The sequence below is a fragment of the Salvelinus alpinus genome, chromosome 19, assembly GCF_045679555.1.
Source record: "Salvelinus alpinus chromosome 19, SLU_Salpinus.1, whole genome shotgun sequence".
Classification (NCBI taxonomy): domain Eukaryota; kingdom Metazoa; phylum Chordata; class Actinopteri; order Salmoniformes; family Salmonidae; genus Salvelinus; species Salvelinus alpinus.
In genome coordinates, this window is record NC_092104.1 from 22,553,904 (window position 1) to 22,569,821 (window position 15,918).

General features: G+C 43.0%; 1 protein-coding gene across 6 annotated transcripts in view; it reads left to right on the forward strand.

The window, feature by feature from the left end:
- The window catches only part of LOC139545141 (netrin receptor UNC5D-like), a 240,953-nt gene that overhangs the window by 161,414 nt on the left and 63,621 nt on the right, over positions 1-15,918 (forward strand). For all 6 annotated transcript variants that reach the window (XM_071352570.1, XM_071352573.1, XM_071352572.1 and 3 more), the window contains exons 3-4: positions 11,450-11,593; positions 12,361-12,464. In XM_071352570.1, coding sequence (XP_071208671.1) covers positions 11,450-11,593; positions 12,361-12,464 — 248 coding nt within the window. The remainder of the gene's footprint in view (positions 1-11,449; positions 11,594-12,360; positions 12,465-15,918) is intronic.

Genomic DNA, 15,918 nt, shown 5'->3' on the forward strand with positions numbered 1-15,918 from the left:
CAAATATATGTATATGTAGAGGGTCTGACAACCTATTGACGAATTAATGTTTGTTTACTCTACAATAAAGTTCCTCACTAAACCCATGGGGTAATTCGTTGTCATGTTATTAACAGTACCATAATGGCTCGTATTGCTTATTTCATAAGGTTAGAAACTTGATATTATCCTTTTAATTTCATAGTGCCAACGTGTTGTTTTCCTACTGTAAAGGAAGTATGGTCATTGAACCCTGAGTAGGTCAGGTCTGATGTAGGGTTTGAAAGCAGTTTTGTATTCATTAATTCGGTTCATACTTGTTCAGCTCATCTGCATTCTCAAGTGGATAACCGTCTGCTCGTTGAGCTCCCTCCAGACGGAGCCACCGCCTCCCCACATGGTACTTAACCTAACACATTATCTACACTCTCTCACTACGCAATTTCACAGATTCTGATTCAAGAATGCCCGGTGTTAAAAAAGAAAAGTTCATCCTTTTTACCTCGCTCTGCCTTTAAGCTATATCCGGGGAACAATTATTAACTTTTTTACCATCTCCTGCACTTAACCGCCTGCGGTGTTGCCTTGCCTGGGCTGTAAAACCAACGGGTTCTGCATCAGAAGGAGACCCGAGTGGATTTGCAATTAAAAGAGCCTGCCTGAGATTGTCCTGTCCTCACCTCACGCCCCGGCCTGCTGCATAGCCTACTAGCTTTATATCAGCACTAAACTCATAACTACCATTGATAACAACATGCTCAACACTGCTTTGTCCTGCCTTGGTAATGGACAGCCAAATTGTGTATTGGATTAGGCCAAGCTAATCAAAGCAGCAGATCTATGATGAATTGGATGTTATTGATTAGGACATGGGTCTTCAATGCCACCAAGAGCACCATGATGATAACATCTCTTATTTACCAAACAGGCTGATGAATCACAGCCACAGATAAGAGGCGCTACAATGCCCTTGAGTTAACCAGACTGGGAGGAGGGAGGAAAGCTCAGAGGAGAAGAGGAGAGAAGAAGGAGCGGAATGGAGAGAGGAGAGAGGAATGGGGGAGTGGAGAGCGGAGAGGGCAGGGCAGGGGTGAGGACAGTGGAGGGGAGAAGCTCAGATTTGGTCACAGACTAAAGACAGCCAGTGAGTTGAAGTAGTAAGCTGAGAATGTACTGTCACTAAGTGCTCCTCATGGAACTTTTCCTTTCTATTAACCTTCCTACCTCTTAGGAAAAGCAACTTATCTGGCACAATTTGTCCATGATTAAATGTCTATGGTAATATCAGCAGCAGTGAGAATTCAGTTCAGACTGCACTGGTGTTTTAAACCATGGTATGGAGTGTGTTCACTAGAGATAACCACAGACAGCTGTGCTGAGGCCTCTGGGATGACGCAGGGTATTGTCAACCTGTCAATAATTTATTTTTTGATAGGGTCAACATGCCTATACATAATTGAACAGTGGAGAGATTACTGGGAAAAGCATGTCACAGTTGCCTCCGATTTACATCGAGTGCTGCAAGCGATAATGTGTTCTTATAGGTTTAAAATTGATAAATGATTGGATTGGCGTGCTCTCTCCATATTTACATGAGCCTTTTGCTTAGTTCCCTATATTAATTCCCTATTTTTGTTAATGGCTTACCACTAAGAGTGGAGAGCATTGTCATCTTGAAGACCTTACTGCCTCAATGAATTGGGGAAATACGCACCAGGTTCCGTGTCAGGGAAATATTGGTCCCCAGGGTGTTTGTTTTGGTGGAAACTGGTCCACTCCCTCCCATATGTCTGAGACTAGTGAATCATCACTTGTCTCACAGGGTTACCGTCCCAAATGGCACTCTATTTAGTGCACTACATTTGACCAGGAACAATAGGGCTCTGCTCAAAAGTAGTGCACTATATAGACAATAGGGTGCTCCCGAGTGGCGCAGCGGTCTAAGGCACTGCATCTCAGTGCAAGAGGTGTCACTACAGTCCCTGGTTTGAATTCAGGCGGTATCACATCCGGCTGTGATTGGGAGTCCCATAGGGCGACGCACAATTGGCCCAGCGTCGGCCGGGTTTGGCCGGGGTAGACCGTCATTGTAAATAAGAATTTGTTCTTAACTGACTTGCCTAGTTAAATAAAGGTTAAATCAAAATAAAGATTTGGGACACCATCACAGGCACTTTGTACTGGAGGAGGGAGGGATCTACAAGGAGGACATATCCTCAATACTGATTAGTTAAAGCAGCCTGTGGAGCTATGTATACAAATTCATTACAAATGAAAAGCTGAAATGTCTTGAGTCAATAAGTGAACATTTGCTTAACAAGTCACATAATAAGTTGCATAGACTCACTCTGTGTGCAATACTAGTGTTTAATAACATGATTTTTGAATGACTACCTCTTCGCTGTACTCCGCACATACAATTATCTGTAAGGTCCCTCAGTCGAGAAATTAATTTCAAACAAAGATTAAACTACAAAGACCAGGGAGGTTTTCCAATGCCTCGCAAAAAGGGCACCTATTGGTAGATGGGTAAAAACAAAAAAGCAACCATTGAATATCCCTTTGAGCATGGTGAAGTTATTATTAGGCTTTGGATGGTGTATAATACACCCAGTCACTACAAAGATACAAGCGTCCTTCCTAACTCGGTTGCCGGAGAGGAAGGAAACTGCTCAGGGATTTCACCATGAAGCCAATGGTGACTTTAAAACAGTTACAGAGTTTAATGGCTGTGATAGGAGAAAACTGAGATTGGATCAACAACATTGTAGTTACTCCGCAATACTAACCTAAATGACAGAGGGAAAAGAAGGAAGCCTGTACAGAATAAAAAATATTCCAAAACATGCATCCTGTTTGCAATAAGGTACTGGAGTAAAACGTCAAAACATTTAGAAAATAAATTAACTCTATGTCCTGAATACAAAGTGTTATGTTTGGGGAAAATCCAACACATCACTGAGTATTGTACCACTCTTCATATTTTCAAGCATGGTGGTGGCTGCATGATGTTATAGGTATGCTTGTCATCGGCAAGGACTAGGGAGTTTTTATTGTTGATAGAAAGAAACGGAATAGTGCTAAGCACCGGCAAAATCCTGGAGATAAACCTGGTTCATTCTGCTTTCCAACAGACACTGGGAGATGAATCCACCTTTCAGCAGGACAATAACCTAAAACACAAGGCCAAATCTACATTGGCATTGCTTACCAAGATGACATTGACTGTTCCAGAGTGGCCTAGTTAAATTTGACTTAAATTTACTTGAAAGTTTATGGCAACAATTTAAAATGGCTGTCTAGAAATGATCAACAACCAACTTTACAGAGCTTGAAGAATTGTTAAAATAATATTGTGCAAATGTTGTACAATCCAGGTCTGCAAAGCTCTTAGAGACTTACCCAGAAAGACACACAGCTGTAATTGCTGTAAAAGGTGATTCATACATGTATTGACTTAGGGGTGTGAGTACTTGTGTAAATGAGATATTTCTGTATTTCATTGACAATAAATGTTCTTTCTAAAACAGGTTTTCACTTTGTCATTATGGGGCATTGTGTGTGATCACATTTTAATTCCGGCTGTAATACAACAAAATGTGGAATAAGTCAAGGGGTATGAATACTTTCTGATGGCACTATAAGTATTTATGATGTTATGGATGGACTGCTCCTTTGTATTTGTATTTATTAAGTATCCCTGTTACCTGTTGCCAAGGCAGCAGCTACTCTTCCTGGGGTCCAGCAACATTAAGGCATACAATTTAAAATATTACATGACATTACATTTCATAACACTTTTCACAACACATTAAGTGTGTTCCCTCAGGCCACTACTCTACAACCACATATCTACAATACAAGATCCATGTGTATGTGTGTGTAGAGTGCGTATCTTATCATGCGTGTGCCTGTACCTGTGTGTGTCTCTTAACAGTCCCCTCTGTTCCATAAGATGTATATGTATCCGTTTTTTTTAACTGATTCTACTGCTTGCATCAGTTACCTGATGTAGAATAGAGTTCCATGATGCTGTTAAGATCTATGCTTCCCACTACCATCTTTTGTGTTTTTAATTAAGCTAGAAACCTTAGATGCTACATACATTTGTTTTACTTATGAATTAATTATACCCATTGATTCTTGAAGAATATAACTTATTAACTGTCATACCTCCATCAAAACCCTAAATATAACCTTGTTTTACTCCAATGTTTGTAAACAATGTAAATCTGAACAAACACTTTATGGCCTCAACATGGTTAAAACTATAATTTTGATATCATGGATGGTCAGTCCTTGCATCCATAGTTCTGTCTATGAATGGTTACATTTGACCAAAACAGAGGCAGGGTGTCTGCTTTGTTATTGTTTAAATTAAAGATTCTAGCTTTAACCTAGTTTAAATCTCCTTCCTTATCAGGTGTAAATAGTCGATATGCTGAAGGGAATCACACACAAATGGGCCCCATATAGACCCATATATTCCATTAGGACTCAATGCCCACGGATTGGAGAAACATCACTGACCTTTCTTGTTGAGTCTGTGCATAGTGAATGTTATCGTTGGTGAGCAGTGAGCAGACAAAGTCGTTGCTGTCTCCTACATAGATTGGAGGCACATGGAGAGTGGCAGGTCCTGGCCGGCCTGGGCACTATGGGGGAAGAGAGGCCTGAGAATAGCAGATAAACAACCCCGGTGGTCACACAGACACACACACCTGCCAGGAAACCCAGCTGCGTCTAATTCCCTGACCATGTTACCTTCCCTCTGCCCTTGTTCACTTCCCTTCATGGAACTCACTGAGACAACTGGGTTGGTGTAAGCAATAGCTCCGCTAGCACTTAGTTTTACACCATATTAGTTTCACATAATATCCAGTCTTGTCAGATCAGTGAAGGAGTGTAAATGAGGGCAGATGGAAGGGAGCACATTTCTTGAATGAGACACAGGAGAGTCCAGGGGAACAACATCATACAGGCAGCATACAGGCAGCAAACAGGCAGCAAACATTCAGTGACACTATGCTTCCACCTCAGCACGGGCCGTAGCCTCACCACACACTCAACCCTCCTATATCAGGAGTGTTGCAATGCTTTTGCCACTCTGTAATGTCCACTAAAGCGAGGATTGATGTTATCTTTGCCCCATGGTTCCTTCGTGACTCCGTTAATGGGGTTGTTAACTGAATGTGCCCAGACAATACAAAACACCTCACACACATACCGTACCTGTATATCATAGGCTCCTTAGAGGGGGGAAATACATTTTATTTGGTCTTACCTCAGGTTTCAGCTAGTCCGGTGCCGGTGGGTTGTGTGGTAAATGTCTACTTTTTTTATCACAGAAAAAGGAGCTTTACCTTTTTTGTTTGGATTACTATTCTGTTTTGACTTCCATGTCAGGCAGGACTGGGTGTATTGGGGTCTGTGTTATACAGAGAGGTCTGAAATTATTGACACCCTTGATAAAGATGAGCAAAAATTACTGTATAAAATAAATAATTCAAATACTGAGATATATTGTAATTAAAATACTGAGCTATCCACTGATGTGCGTATCCAGAGTTCTATTTTCATGTAATTTGGACCAAAGCACAGGTTCCAATCCAAGTGCCAACTCAAACTTCATGCGTTTGTTGGACGACTTGAAAATAGAGCTCTTTACCACACACACCTATGAAACCATTCTTCCATCGCCAACAGACAACAGTATGACATTGCTTATTGCTTTCCTTATCTACGCACAGATGGAGACAAAACCCAACATGCAAACTTCTCTTCCAATATTTCCTGTATGGGTGGGTGAGGTTTTAGTCTTTCCCCTATTGCAGTACAATGCCTTTTTTTATAGGTTTACTTACTAATTAGTTCTGCTTATAATGCCATTAGTGGTCTGTGTTTATTTTTCCAGACTTTTGATTTCATTTAAATAGGATATTATTTTGTGAAGATGTATAGAAGAGACTTGGCTCTGTCAGTGTAGTTGGCTGTATAATTAAAGAGTTAAACAGTGAACATTGGGCCTAATTGATGTGGCAGACAAAGGCCTCGTCTGGATATACTGTAGCTTCCTCTCTCTGCAGCGGGAAATAAAAATGGTGCATTGTCAAGTAAATATGTCCCCAAATGCAGGTGAACATTCGGTAATTAAATATTTTGTCTAGTAGATATGTTTGTTAGTGTGTGTGTTTGTGTCTGTGGCCTGAGAATAAAGGGTATATGATTTCGTAATAGATGTTCTGTATTAATTATGCGATAAGTGCCTGTCATTGTTTTAGATGGGCCTTTTTTAGAGCAGTACCTGCCTTTTATGATCATCATTTATTTGTGGTGACATGACTGTGCTAATACGGTTTCTCTCCTCAGCTGAGAGGTGTTTTGTCCTTAATTGCACTCAGTGTTCACATGTACCATAGCTGCCTTGGTAGACTGGGATACTCACTTGCACGCACCTCACACATCCACCCACCCACCTACACACACACAATCAACCTCACTGCAGTAAGTCAGAACTCCTTAAAGTGCAACTGAATGCAAAAAATATAGACTCTGTGGCATTGATATTACTAAAATGTTTATTTAAGTGCCAAAATTAAATAAAAAGTTTAAGTAAGATCATTTGGGTCATAAAGTCTGTATATTCTAAAACAGAGTTTTGTGAGATTTGTTTAACTGAGGTCGCCATGACTTAAATGAGGGTTAGGTTTTGATTCCAATCCTGCCCACACGGGACCACTGCCTGGCACAGTCTAATCATGGCTGGCAGTAATCAAATCATCCTGATCACAGCTGCCCGATGTGCTGCAGTGAAAGCTATCCAATTGCTCACCAGAATCAACCTACAACCCGCCCATTTATTTAGAGACAGTCTGGAGCGCCTCGGATTTATTTCGAAAACAAACGATACAAGATATTGTCGCAAATGTTATGTTGAAAGAATAAGAGTTTTTTTTTCTAAATGGCTTGGGTTTTCTCCAACTAAAACATCCTCACGCTCGTGAGCTAATCTTGCCATGACACACACAACTTTTATTCAAAGATGTCTACATTTAGAAAGCAGGAAATACATTACGGGCGAAGCATAGGATTCCCTGACCAATCACGTTCACACTGTCAAGAAGGACAAAAAACATTACTGCCTGGATACGATATAGAAAACATAACACACCCATATCAAGCCACACCCCCAAGACACATCTAGTTCTTGTTAATGAGCACTGGAAAAGCGCAGGTGGAATCGGTAAGTTGAGCCCCTTTTTAATGTGGCAGATATTGATGAAGGTTCAAATGATTGCGGTAAGATATGGTCAAATACATCACCATACTTCTCTCTCATTTATGTGATCAACACTTATTGAAAGCAACAAGATTTCCACACACTCATTTTTTAAGCCAACCCTCCCTTGTGAACAACTTGAGCAGGAGGCAGAAAGTCTGGTGTTGACAGAGGCCAGTAACAGGCTCTCTGAAGGTGGGAGGATGTGTTAAAAGGGAATGCTCATTGGAGACATCAACATGCTAGCACACTGTGAAGTAGTGATGGCTAGTGCACTCCAGAGGACCTTTGACTTTGTACTACCCACCACCAAAGAGCCTTCCAGGGGATTCTGGAAGGGAAGTGTAGTTTAGGGCTTCTTTCCAACTGCACCGCAGGGAGACCCAGGGAAGACCCAGACCTGCAGGAGAGTAGGAGGCAGGCATTGATGGGAATTGTAGTGGTTTGAAACACTACAGATAATTGTCTATGTAGAACATATTATGAAGAATAATCAGGTTTGAGCCAATGCAAGCCATGTGCCAGTATACAGATATATCCTTGTTCCAAATCTCACCTGTTTTTTCACGATGATCCAAGCCCTCTGAAATTCAAGTGGGATCCAGCCTCTCCCTATGTCATTCCTGTTGTCCAACTCAATAAGCTGAACCATGGCAAGGCAACAGAGCAAGGCCATAGGGAGAGCAGATTAGCCTTGCTTTGTCCCCTCCAACTAGGCTCACACCACCTTAACCTCCATTCTCATTTTTAAAAAGCCAATAGCCATGACTTAAGTCTATATTTCTCTCTATCTCTGTCTCTCTCTCTCTCTGAATAATTCTGCCTTTTGGATGGCTTAGTCACTGGGAGAGCCACTTGGATAAAGAATAAAGCAGAGTGGGTTGGAAGAAATCAGAGGTTTAGTTTAATAAGTCCTGTCAATGGTGTTCCGCCTGTAAACAAATAGGGGTGACAGATGACAGAGTGCCGAAGCTCGGGTCTGTCTCTCAGGCACACCACCTGTCCTGGACGGTTAGTCCTCAAGGAAATGTGCCCCTCAGAGAGACGCCAGTGAGTGCAGGACCTGCCAGCCTCCATTAGCATATTGCTCACAGTGTTTCTTTTTTGGGGGGATTATGTGCAGTCATTAGTCATGATTTTCTCTCCTGTCTCTTCACCCCAACTCTGTCAATTGCCATATCTCTGCAGGGGAATTCTGAATTATGTTTGTCTCACTAAGTGAAGTGCTGGTTGGCTGTAGTGGTGTTTTTTTTGTTCATCTCCAGAGTGGCATGCTCCACGTGTTCCAGTAGAATTCAAATTTGTTTGGAGGATAGCAGGGGACCGAGTTCCAACAACATTTTTGCTGTAAAATCTGTTTGGAGACTAACAGGCAGCTGAGGTTGTTTGTTAACATCATCCATACACTCCTTTCCTCACAGCCTCAACATTATGTAGGCTAGCTGATTTAGTTCTGAGTGGCATGATTGTTCCTATACATACAGCTGACCTTTAAATATGTATCTTGTTCTCTATCTTCAAGCAACAGCATTAATCTAGAGACATGTTCCTGCTGCTATTCAGTGTGGTGTTTAATTATTATGTATTCAAAAGTCTGAAATGCAGTACATGGTGTGCTGGTGTGACTGCCAACGAGCATGTTAGATTAGGCTGCATTTATTGTTGTGTGCAGGAGAGGAAACCCAGAGGAGAGGACGGGGTGCTGAGAAACTAGGGTTATGTCCCAAATGGCACCCTATTGCCTCGTGCACTGTATAGTTCACTGTGTAATAGCCCATACCGCCCTCGTTAAAAGTAGTTCACTGTGTAGGAAATAGGGCGCCATTTGGCACGCAGCCTAGATTGGTATTTTTCTGTCCCAAGCCTCACACGTTACATCTTTTCTCTAATCCTGTGTTTGGGAGGGCTGCAGGCTATGGAGGCTCTGAAAAGGAGGAAAGAAAACACATGACAGGTCCCTAAGCCCATGGCTCAGATTAAAAATGGAAGCCTTTATCAATACAGAACTATATAACAGGTCTGCAAAGATTTCAGCTGGGGAGGTTTATGTTGCGACGCTAAGAGGATTTCATAGGAAGACTCCATTGGTACGGACATGCTTTAATGTGTTTGTTCTAAAAATGTACTGGGTTTGAATTGTGCTTGCTATGCTTGTGTAACTATGGTTCATGCCAGGGGTACTCAACTCTTACCCTACGAGGTCCGGAGCCTGCTGGTTTTCTGTTCTACCTGATAATAAATTGAAACCACCTGGTGTTCCAGGTCTAAAGCGGTCCCTGGTTAGAGGGGAACAATGAAAAAATGCAGTGGAACTAGCTTGGAGGTCCAGTTGAGTTTGAGGGGTTTATACTATGTGTTATTATGTCAGGGTAACCTTTATTTATTGATTTATTGACCCCTTTTTTTGTGATATCCAATTGGTAGTTACAGTCTTGTCCAATCGCTGCAACTCCTGTACGGACTCTGGAGAGGCAAAGGTCGAGAGCCATGCGTCCTCCGAAACACAACCCTACTAAGCTCCACTGCTTCATGACACACTGCTCACTTAACCCGGAAGCCAACCGCACCAATGTGTCGGAGGAAACACCGTCCAACTGGCGACTGAGTGTAACAGTATATCTTTAGTCCATCCCCTCGCCCCGACCCGGGCGTGAACCAGGGACCCTCTGCACACAGACACAAGTCACCCACGAAGCATCGTTACCCATCGCTCCACAAAAGCCACGGCTCTTGCAGAGCAAGGGGAACCACTACTTCAAGGTCTCAGAGCAAGTGACGTCACCGATTGAAAGGCTATTAGCGCGCACCACCGCTAACTAGCTAGCCTTTTCACATCCGTTACACGAGTCAGCGTGCATGCGCACCGGCCCGCCACAGGAGTCGCTAGAGCGCGATGGTATAAGGACATCCCGGCCGACCAAACCCTCCCCTAACTCGGACTACGCTGGGCCAATTGTGTGCTACCTCATGGGTCTCCCCCGACACAGCCCGGGATCGAACCCGGATCTGTAGTGACGCCTCTAGCACTGTGATGCAGTGCCTTAGATTGCTGCGCCACTCGGGAGGCTGTCAGGGTAACTGTTATATCAGAGTTTTCCAACTCCAGTCTTCCAGTACCCCCAACAGTACATATTTGTGTTATGGCCCCAGACAAACACACCTGAATCAAATTGTCAACTAATCATCAAGCCCTTGACAAGTTGAATTGGGTATTTTTGACCAGGGCTACAACAAAAATGTGTGCTGTTGCGGGTACTGGAGGACCGTAGTTGGGAAACACTGCTGTACATATAGTATTATTTTTGAAGCAGGTCTGATGTGAAGCGTGTTAGTGGGGATGATGATGCTCAAGCCGAGGGTGGGGGGCAGAGGAGAGGGTTGGGAAACCCTGCTCTAACCAACTTTTTTTGTTAGCAGTATTAGGCATTACACACAACATAGTGAGTCTTGGAAGGCTGCCTATTTCATCTGTGATGCACTTTCAATATCCAAGCAGAGAGCCAGAGGACAGGGAGGACAGAATCACATTAGGCACTCACTGATTGGGGTAAAGTGTCAGGCCTCTTAAAAGCCTAATGTATTTTTACCACACTATTGATTTGTACTACCAGACAGCTATGTGTATAGTAAATATTTGATCCAGTCCCATCCCACTCTCCCTTAAAGATCTCTCAACAACAGTTAGGACACTCTAAGCACTCTAAGGACTCCAAGGACTGAGCACCAGAGGTCCTGTATATGTTCTCGGTACATTGTTTCTTTCTCCAAAGAACATTTGATCCAGACAGTAACATCACTTACTGGCTGTTTCTTTATTTAAATAACACTTAATCCAGACAGTAACATCACTTACTGGCTGTCTCTTTATAAAAAAAAAAACACTTGATCCAGACAGTAAAATCACTTACTGGCTGTGTTTTTGTTTAACAACACTTGATTCAGACAGTAACATCACTTACTGGCTGTTTCTTTATTTAAATAACACTTAATCCAGACAGTAACATCACTTACTGGCTGTTTCTTTATTTAAATAACACTTGATCCAGACAGTAACATCACTTACTGGCTGTTTCATTATTTAAATAACACTTGATCTAGACAGTAAAATGACTTCCTGGGTGTTTCTTTATTTAAATAACAGTCGATCCAAACAGTAACATCACTTACTGGCTGTTTCTTTCCCCCATGCAGGGCTGAAGGTGCGTGAGGTTTTGATCAACGTGTCCCGTCAACAGGTGGAAGACTTCCACGGCCCAGAGGACTACTGGTGTCTATGTGTGGCCTGGAGCCACCTAGGCACCTCCAAGAGCCGCAAGGCCACGGTCCACATCGCATGTGAGTAGCCTGCTACAGTATTGTATCACCCATAGTAGTTTTTCCCAATCCTATTCCTGGGGACCCAAAGGGGTGAACATTTTTGTTTTTGTCCTAGCACTTTATTCTTGATTCAACTAACCAACTAACTAGTTTAATCAGGTGGGTTAATGCTAGAGCAAAACATAAAATGTGCACCCTTTTTGGTCCCCAGGACCAGGATTAGGAAACACTGACCCATAGAACTTACGTGGTAAAATAAGGGTTACATTTAAAAAAAAATAATGTTATGCCATTGTGGGTGGACTGGTGTCATTTTGAGTGTCCCGGTGGGTTTACCAGTCAAATTTCCATGGTCAGAGTTTCTATGTCCGTTCTACTCATTATATTTATAAAGCACCTCAGTCTCACATTATAGCTAGTGGCCAAAACTGCACTGCGGGAGTAGATGGATAGAAAGCCGACGTGCAAAAAATGATCCCCCATGACATATACTTTTAAGTTTAATGGGCATTTTATGTATGAATATGTACTCATCAGCCAGTGTAGTCTATCCTCCAAATAACCTTGGCAACCTGCAGACAGATGGAGCCGGGGAGGCAGGAAGGAAAGGAGACCACCTCCTGGTTCATTCAGACACGTTCCTCACTCCCAAGGTTGATGTCGTGTCCAAACTAAGGGCAGGGTAAGGCAGGGAGAGTCAGTGGCAAGTGGTGTTAGTGATGGGGAGATTGAGGGCAGGCTGGGCATGGGGTGGACTGACAGCAGGGTGTTATCTCCCCACACAGACCTGAGGAAGAACTTTGAGCAGGACCCCCAGGGGAAGGAAGTTCCAATCAAAGGGATGATCGTGCTGCACTGCCGCCCCCCAGAGGGAGTGCCAGCAGCAGAGGTAAGACCCCAGCTTCCCAGCCCTAAACAGTTATGACCCCTCCAACAGTGTGGGAGCCTCTCTGTGCAGGGAAACAGCTTACCTTACACTCCAGGCTGTTGAGAGGCTCTAGAATAGAGCATTTCAACTCGTATGCAGCAAGGGGAAAACTGTCTGCTTTGAACACATATTTATTCCCGACTGTGTTGTGTCAGCGGTAGGCATACACTACACACTGTGATTTTTTTTATGATGACAGTGTTATTGGATGCACTGTTCAAAATAAATGTGCATACAGTATTATTGAAATGCAGTGTCTAGAGTTAATCAGTATGAACTATAGCTCTGTGGTGCATGTGTGGGTTTGAGTGTATTTTGGCTGTGGGTAACCTGTGAGTTATGAATGATTCAGCGTGGAGAGGATGGTGGGGTGATGCCAGCCTGGTTTGCGTACCAAATGGCACCCTATTCCTCATGTAGTGCACTACTTTCAATCAGAGCCCTATGGGCCCTGGTCAAAGGTAGTGCACTATATGGAATAGGGTTCCATTTGGGATGCAGACCAGGCTGAGAAGAGCCCAGAATCTCCTCTCCAGGCCTTTGTCAACATAAATGAGCAGAGCCAGAAGTGAATACTCTATAACACAGAGCAGGCGTTCACAGCTCAGACCATTCCATTGTACAGTACCCACCTCTTCATGAAATATTGAGATTGCAAGTGTAGTGTGAGGTTTTTGGGAGCCTTTTTTCGGCAGGCTGGCTGAATGTGGGATGGATGCTGCTCCCGTTCCTGCTCGCTCCACTCCCAGCTGTAATGGAATGTGAGTTGGTGTCTTTGATGCACTGTCAACATCCCTCTGGAGGAACGTGTTCAGAAACTCCTTCGGTCAGCAATGATGTCGAGGCAAGCTAATAAGTCGCTCGGAATTGGATACATTTTGCATCATTGTGGCTGAGACCACTTATATAAGCCTGTGCCTGGCACTTTGGGAGAGGCTGAGATTGTCTCCTAGCTCGGCTCTCTGGAACATTACTTGCATAAGGGAAACGTGACACTGGAGTTACTGCTCTGCTCTCAACTTGGCTCTCCATCTCACTTCTCTCTCCAAATTCTTTCAGGCACACATTTTCAAGTGAGGCTCTTAAGTGAGTTGCTTTGAAAACCCACTGCATTTGGGCATTTTATTCTCATTCAAATCAGATATCTATGGACATTGCAAATGTGCTGAAGCAAAGAGCAAGTCAATACTCTTAATTTTACGTTTAAGATTAAGTTTCAGAGGTAGTTTTGAATTTTCACTTCATAAGGGGTTTCATTAAAGAATACATCCAACTCCAGTCATTGAGGTAACCAAGCACATTAGGAATAGAAGGAGAAGTATAAAATTCTATATTCCTATACACTACAAGAATAATAATACAGCCTACTCATGCCACTTTTATTTTTGTTTGATCTGCCATCTGTTGGAATTATTTTTAGCATTTTAGCACCGCAGCAGAGGTTAGGGAAGTTAACAAAGTCAAAAAATGTGTGAGAGAATAATTGACTGTGGTTTCCTATTTTTTCATCATAACACATTTACTCTTGTATTAAAGAAGTAATGAATATTTGAATGAGGAGTGTGAATATGGGTTAGATGTATAACGTTTCAAATCATTTGGACTGGAGCCAACATCAGATAACCTTGAATAGGATCATCTGAAAGGAAAGTGAAATGAACAGCCAAACTATAAACCACCACACTTAATTTATGGAAATAAAAGAAAATGTCTTAATGTGAAATGAAACGCATTGAACAGTCTCAGAAATGGGAACCCAGGCCATGACACAAAATACTGAACAATTTCAGGGCTGCGTCCCAAATGGCACCCCATTCCCTAGTGGTACTACTTTTGACCAGGGCCCATGGTACACTACATAGGGTATCATCTGGGACGCACAAGATGATAATTCCAAGTGTTTCAAATGTAATTATTCATAAATGCAGAAATAAAATCACATTTTAAATCACAGAGAAAAGAACACTGGCGTGCTGCTGGGTGATTATTTGTACTACATGCTACCTCCATTACTACTTTTGACTAATTTAGCCAATTGAAGTGAAAAGGAACAAAAAGCACTAAAACAGCTTGTTAAACACTTAGTGCATTTCCATTGTGGCAAACAAATATATTACATTCCACATGTAATTGCCTTCCTTTCCTGTTAGTTTCTTCCAAAATACACAGACTTTACTATTGCCATCAAAGTAATTGTAAATGGGTGATACTATTGATTCACTGTAACTCATTTCAGTGAATATGCTACTTTTTGCTACAAAACCATTCCACATTCAGCCTTATGTGCTCGCTTCGAGGCAAGCAACACTGAACCATGCATGAGAGCACCAGCTGTTCCCGCCCACTTTGATCTTGCTCTCCGATGTCTAAATGACTATCGCCCCGTAGCACTCACATCTGTAGCCATGAAATGCTTTGAAATGCTGGCCATGGCACTCATCAACATCATCCCAGACACCCTGGACCGACTACAATTCACATACCGCCCTAACAGATCCACAGATGACGCAATCTCTATTGCATTCCACACAGCCTTCTCCCACCTGAACAAGAGGAACAACTATGTGAGAATGCTGTTCATTGATTACAGCTGTGTTCAACAACATAGTGCTCTCCAAGCTCATCACTAAACTCAGGACACTGGGAATAAACACCTCCCTCTGCAACTGGATCTTGGACTACCAAAACATTTCTGCAGAACTGAAGGTCCCCAAGAACACAGCGGTCTCCATCATTCTTAAATGGAAGAACTTTGCAACCACAAAGACTCTTCCTAGAGCTTGCCGCCTGGCTAAACTGAACAATCGGGGTTGAAGGGCTTTGGTCAGGGAGGTGACCAAGAACCCTCTGACAGAGCTCCAGAGTTCCTCTGTGGCGATGGGAGAACCGTACAGAAGAACCACCATTTTTTGCAGCTCTCCACCAATCAGGCCTTTATGGTGGAGTAGCCAGAATGAAGCCACTCCTCAATAAAAGGCACATGACAACCCAATTGGAGTTTGCCAAAAGGCACCGAATGACTCTCTGTGACCATGAGAAACAAGATTCTCTGGTCTGATGAAATCAAGATTGAACTCTTTGGCTTGAATGTAAAGTGTCATGTCTGGAGGAAACCTGGCACCATCCCTCCAGGGAAGCATGGTGCTGATAGCCTCATGCTGTGGGGATGTTTTTCAGTGGCAAGGACTGGGAGACTAGTCAGGATCGAGGGAAAGATGAACGGAGCAAAGTACAGAGAGATCCTTGATGAAAAACTGCTCCAGAGCGCTCAGGACCTCAGGCTGGGTTAAAGTTCACCTTCCAACAGGACAACGATGCTAAGCACACAGCTAATACAATGTAGGAGTGACTTTGGGACAAGCCTCTGAATGTCCTTGAGAGGCCCAGCCAGAGCCCGGACTTGAACACGATCGAA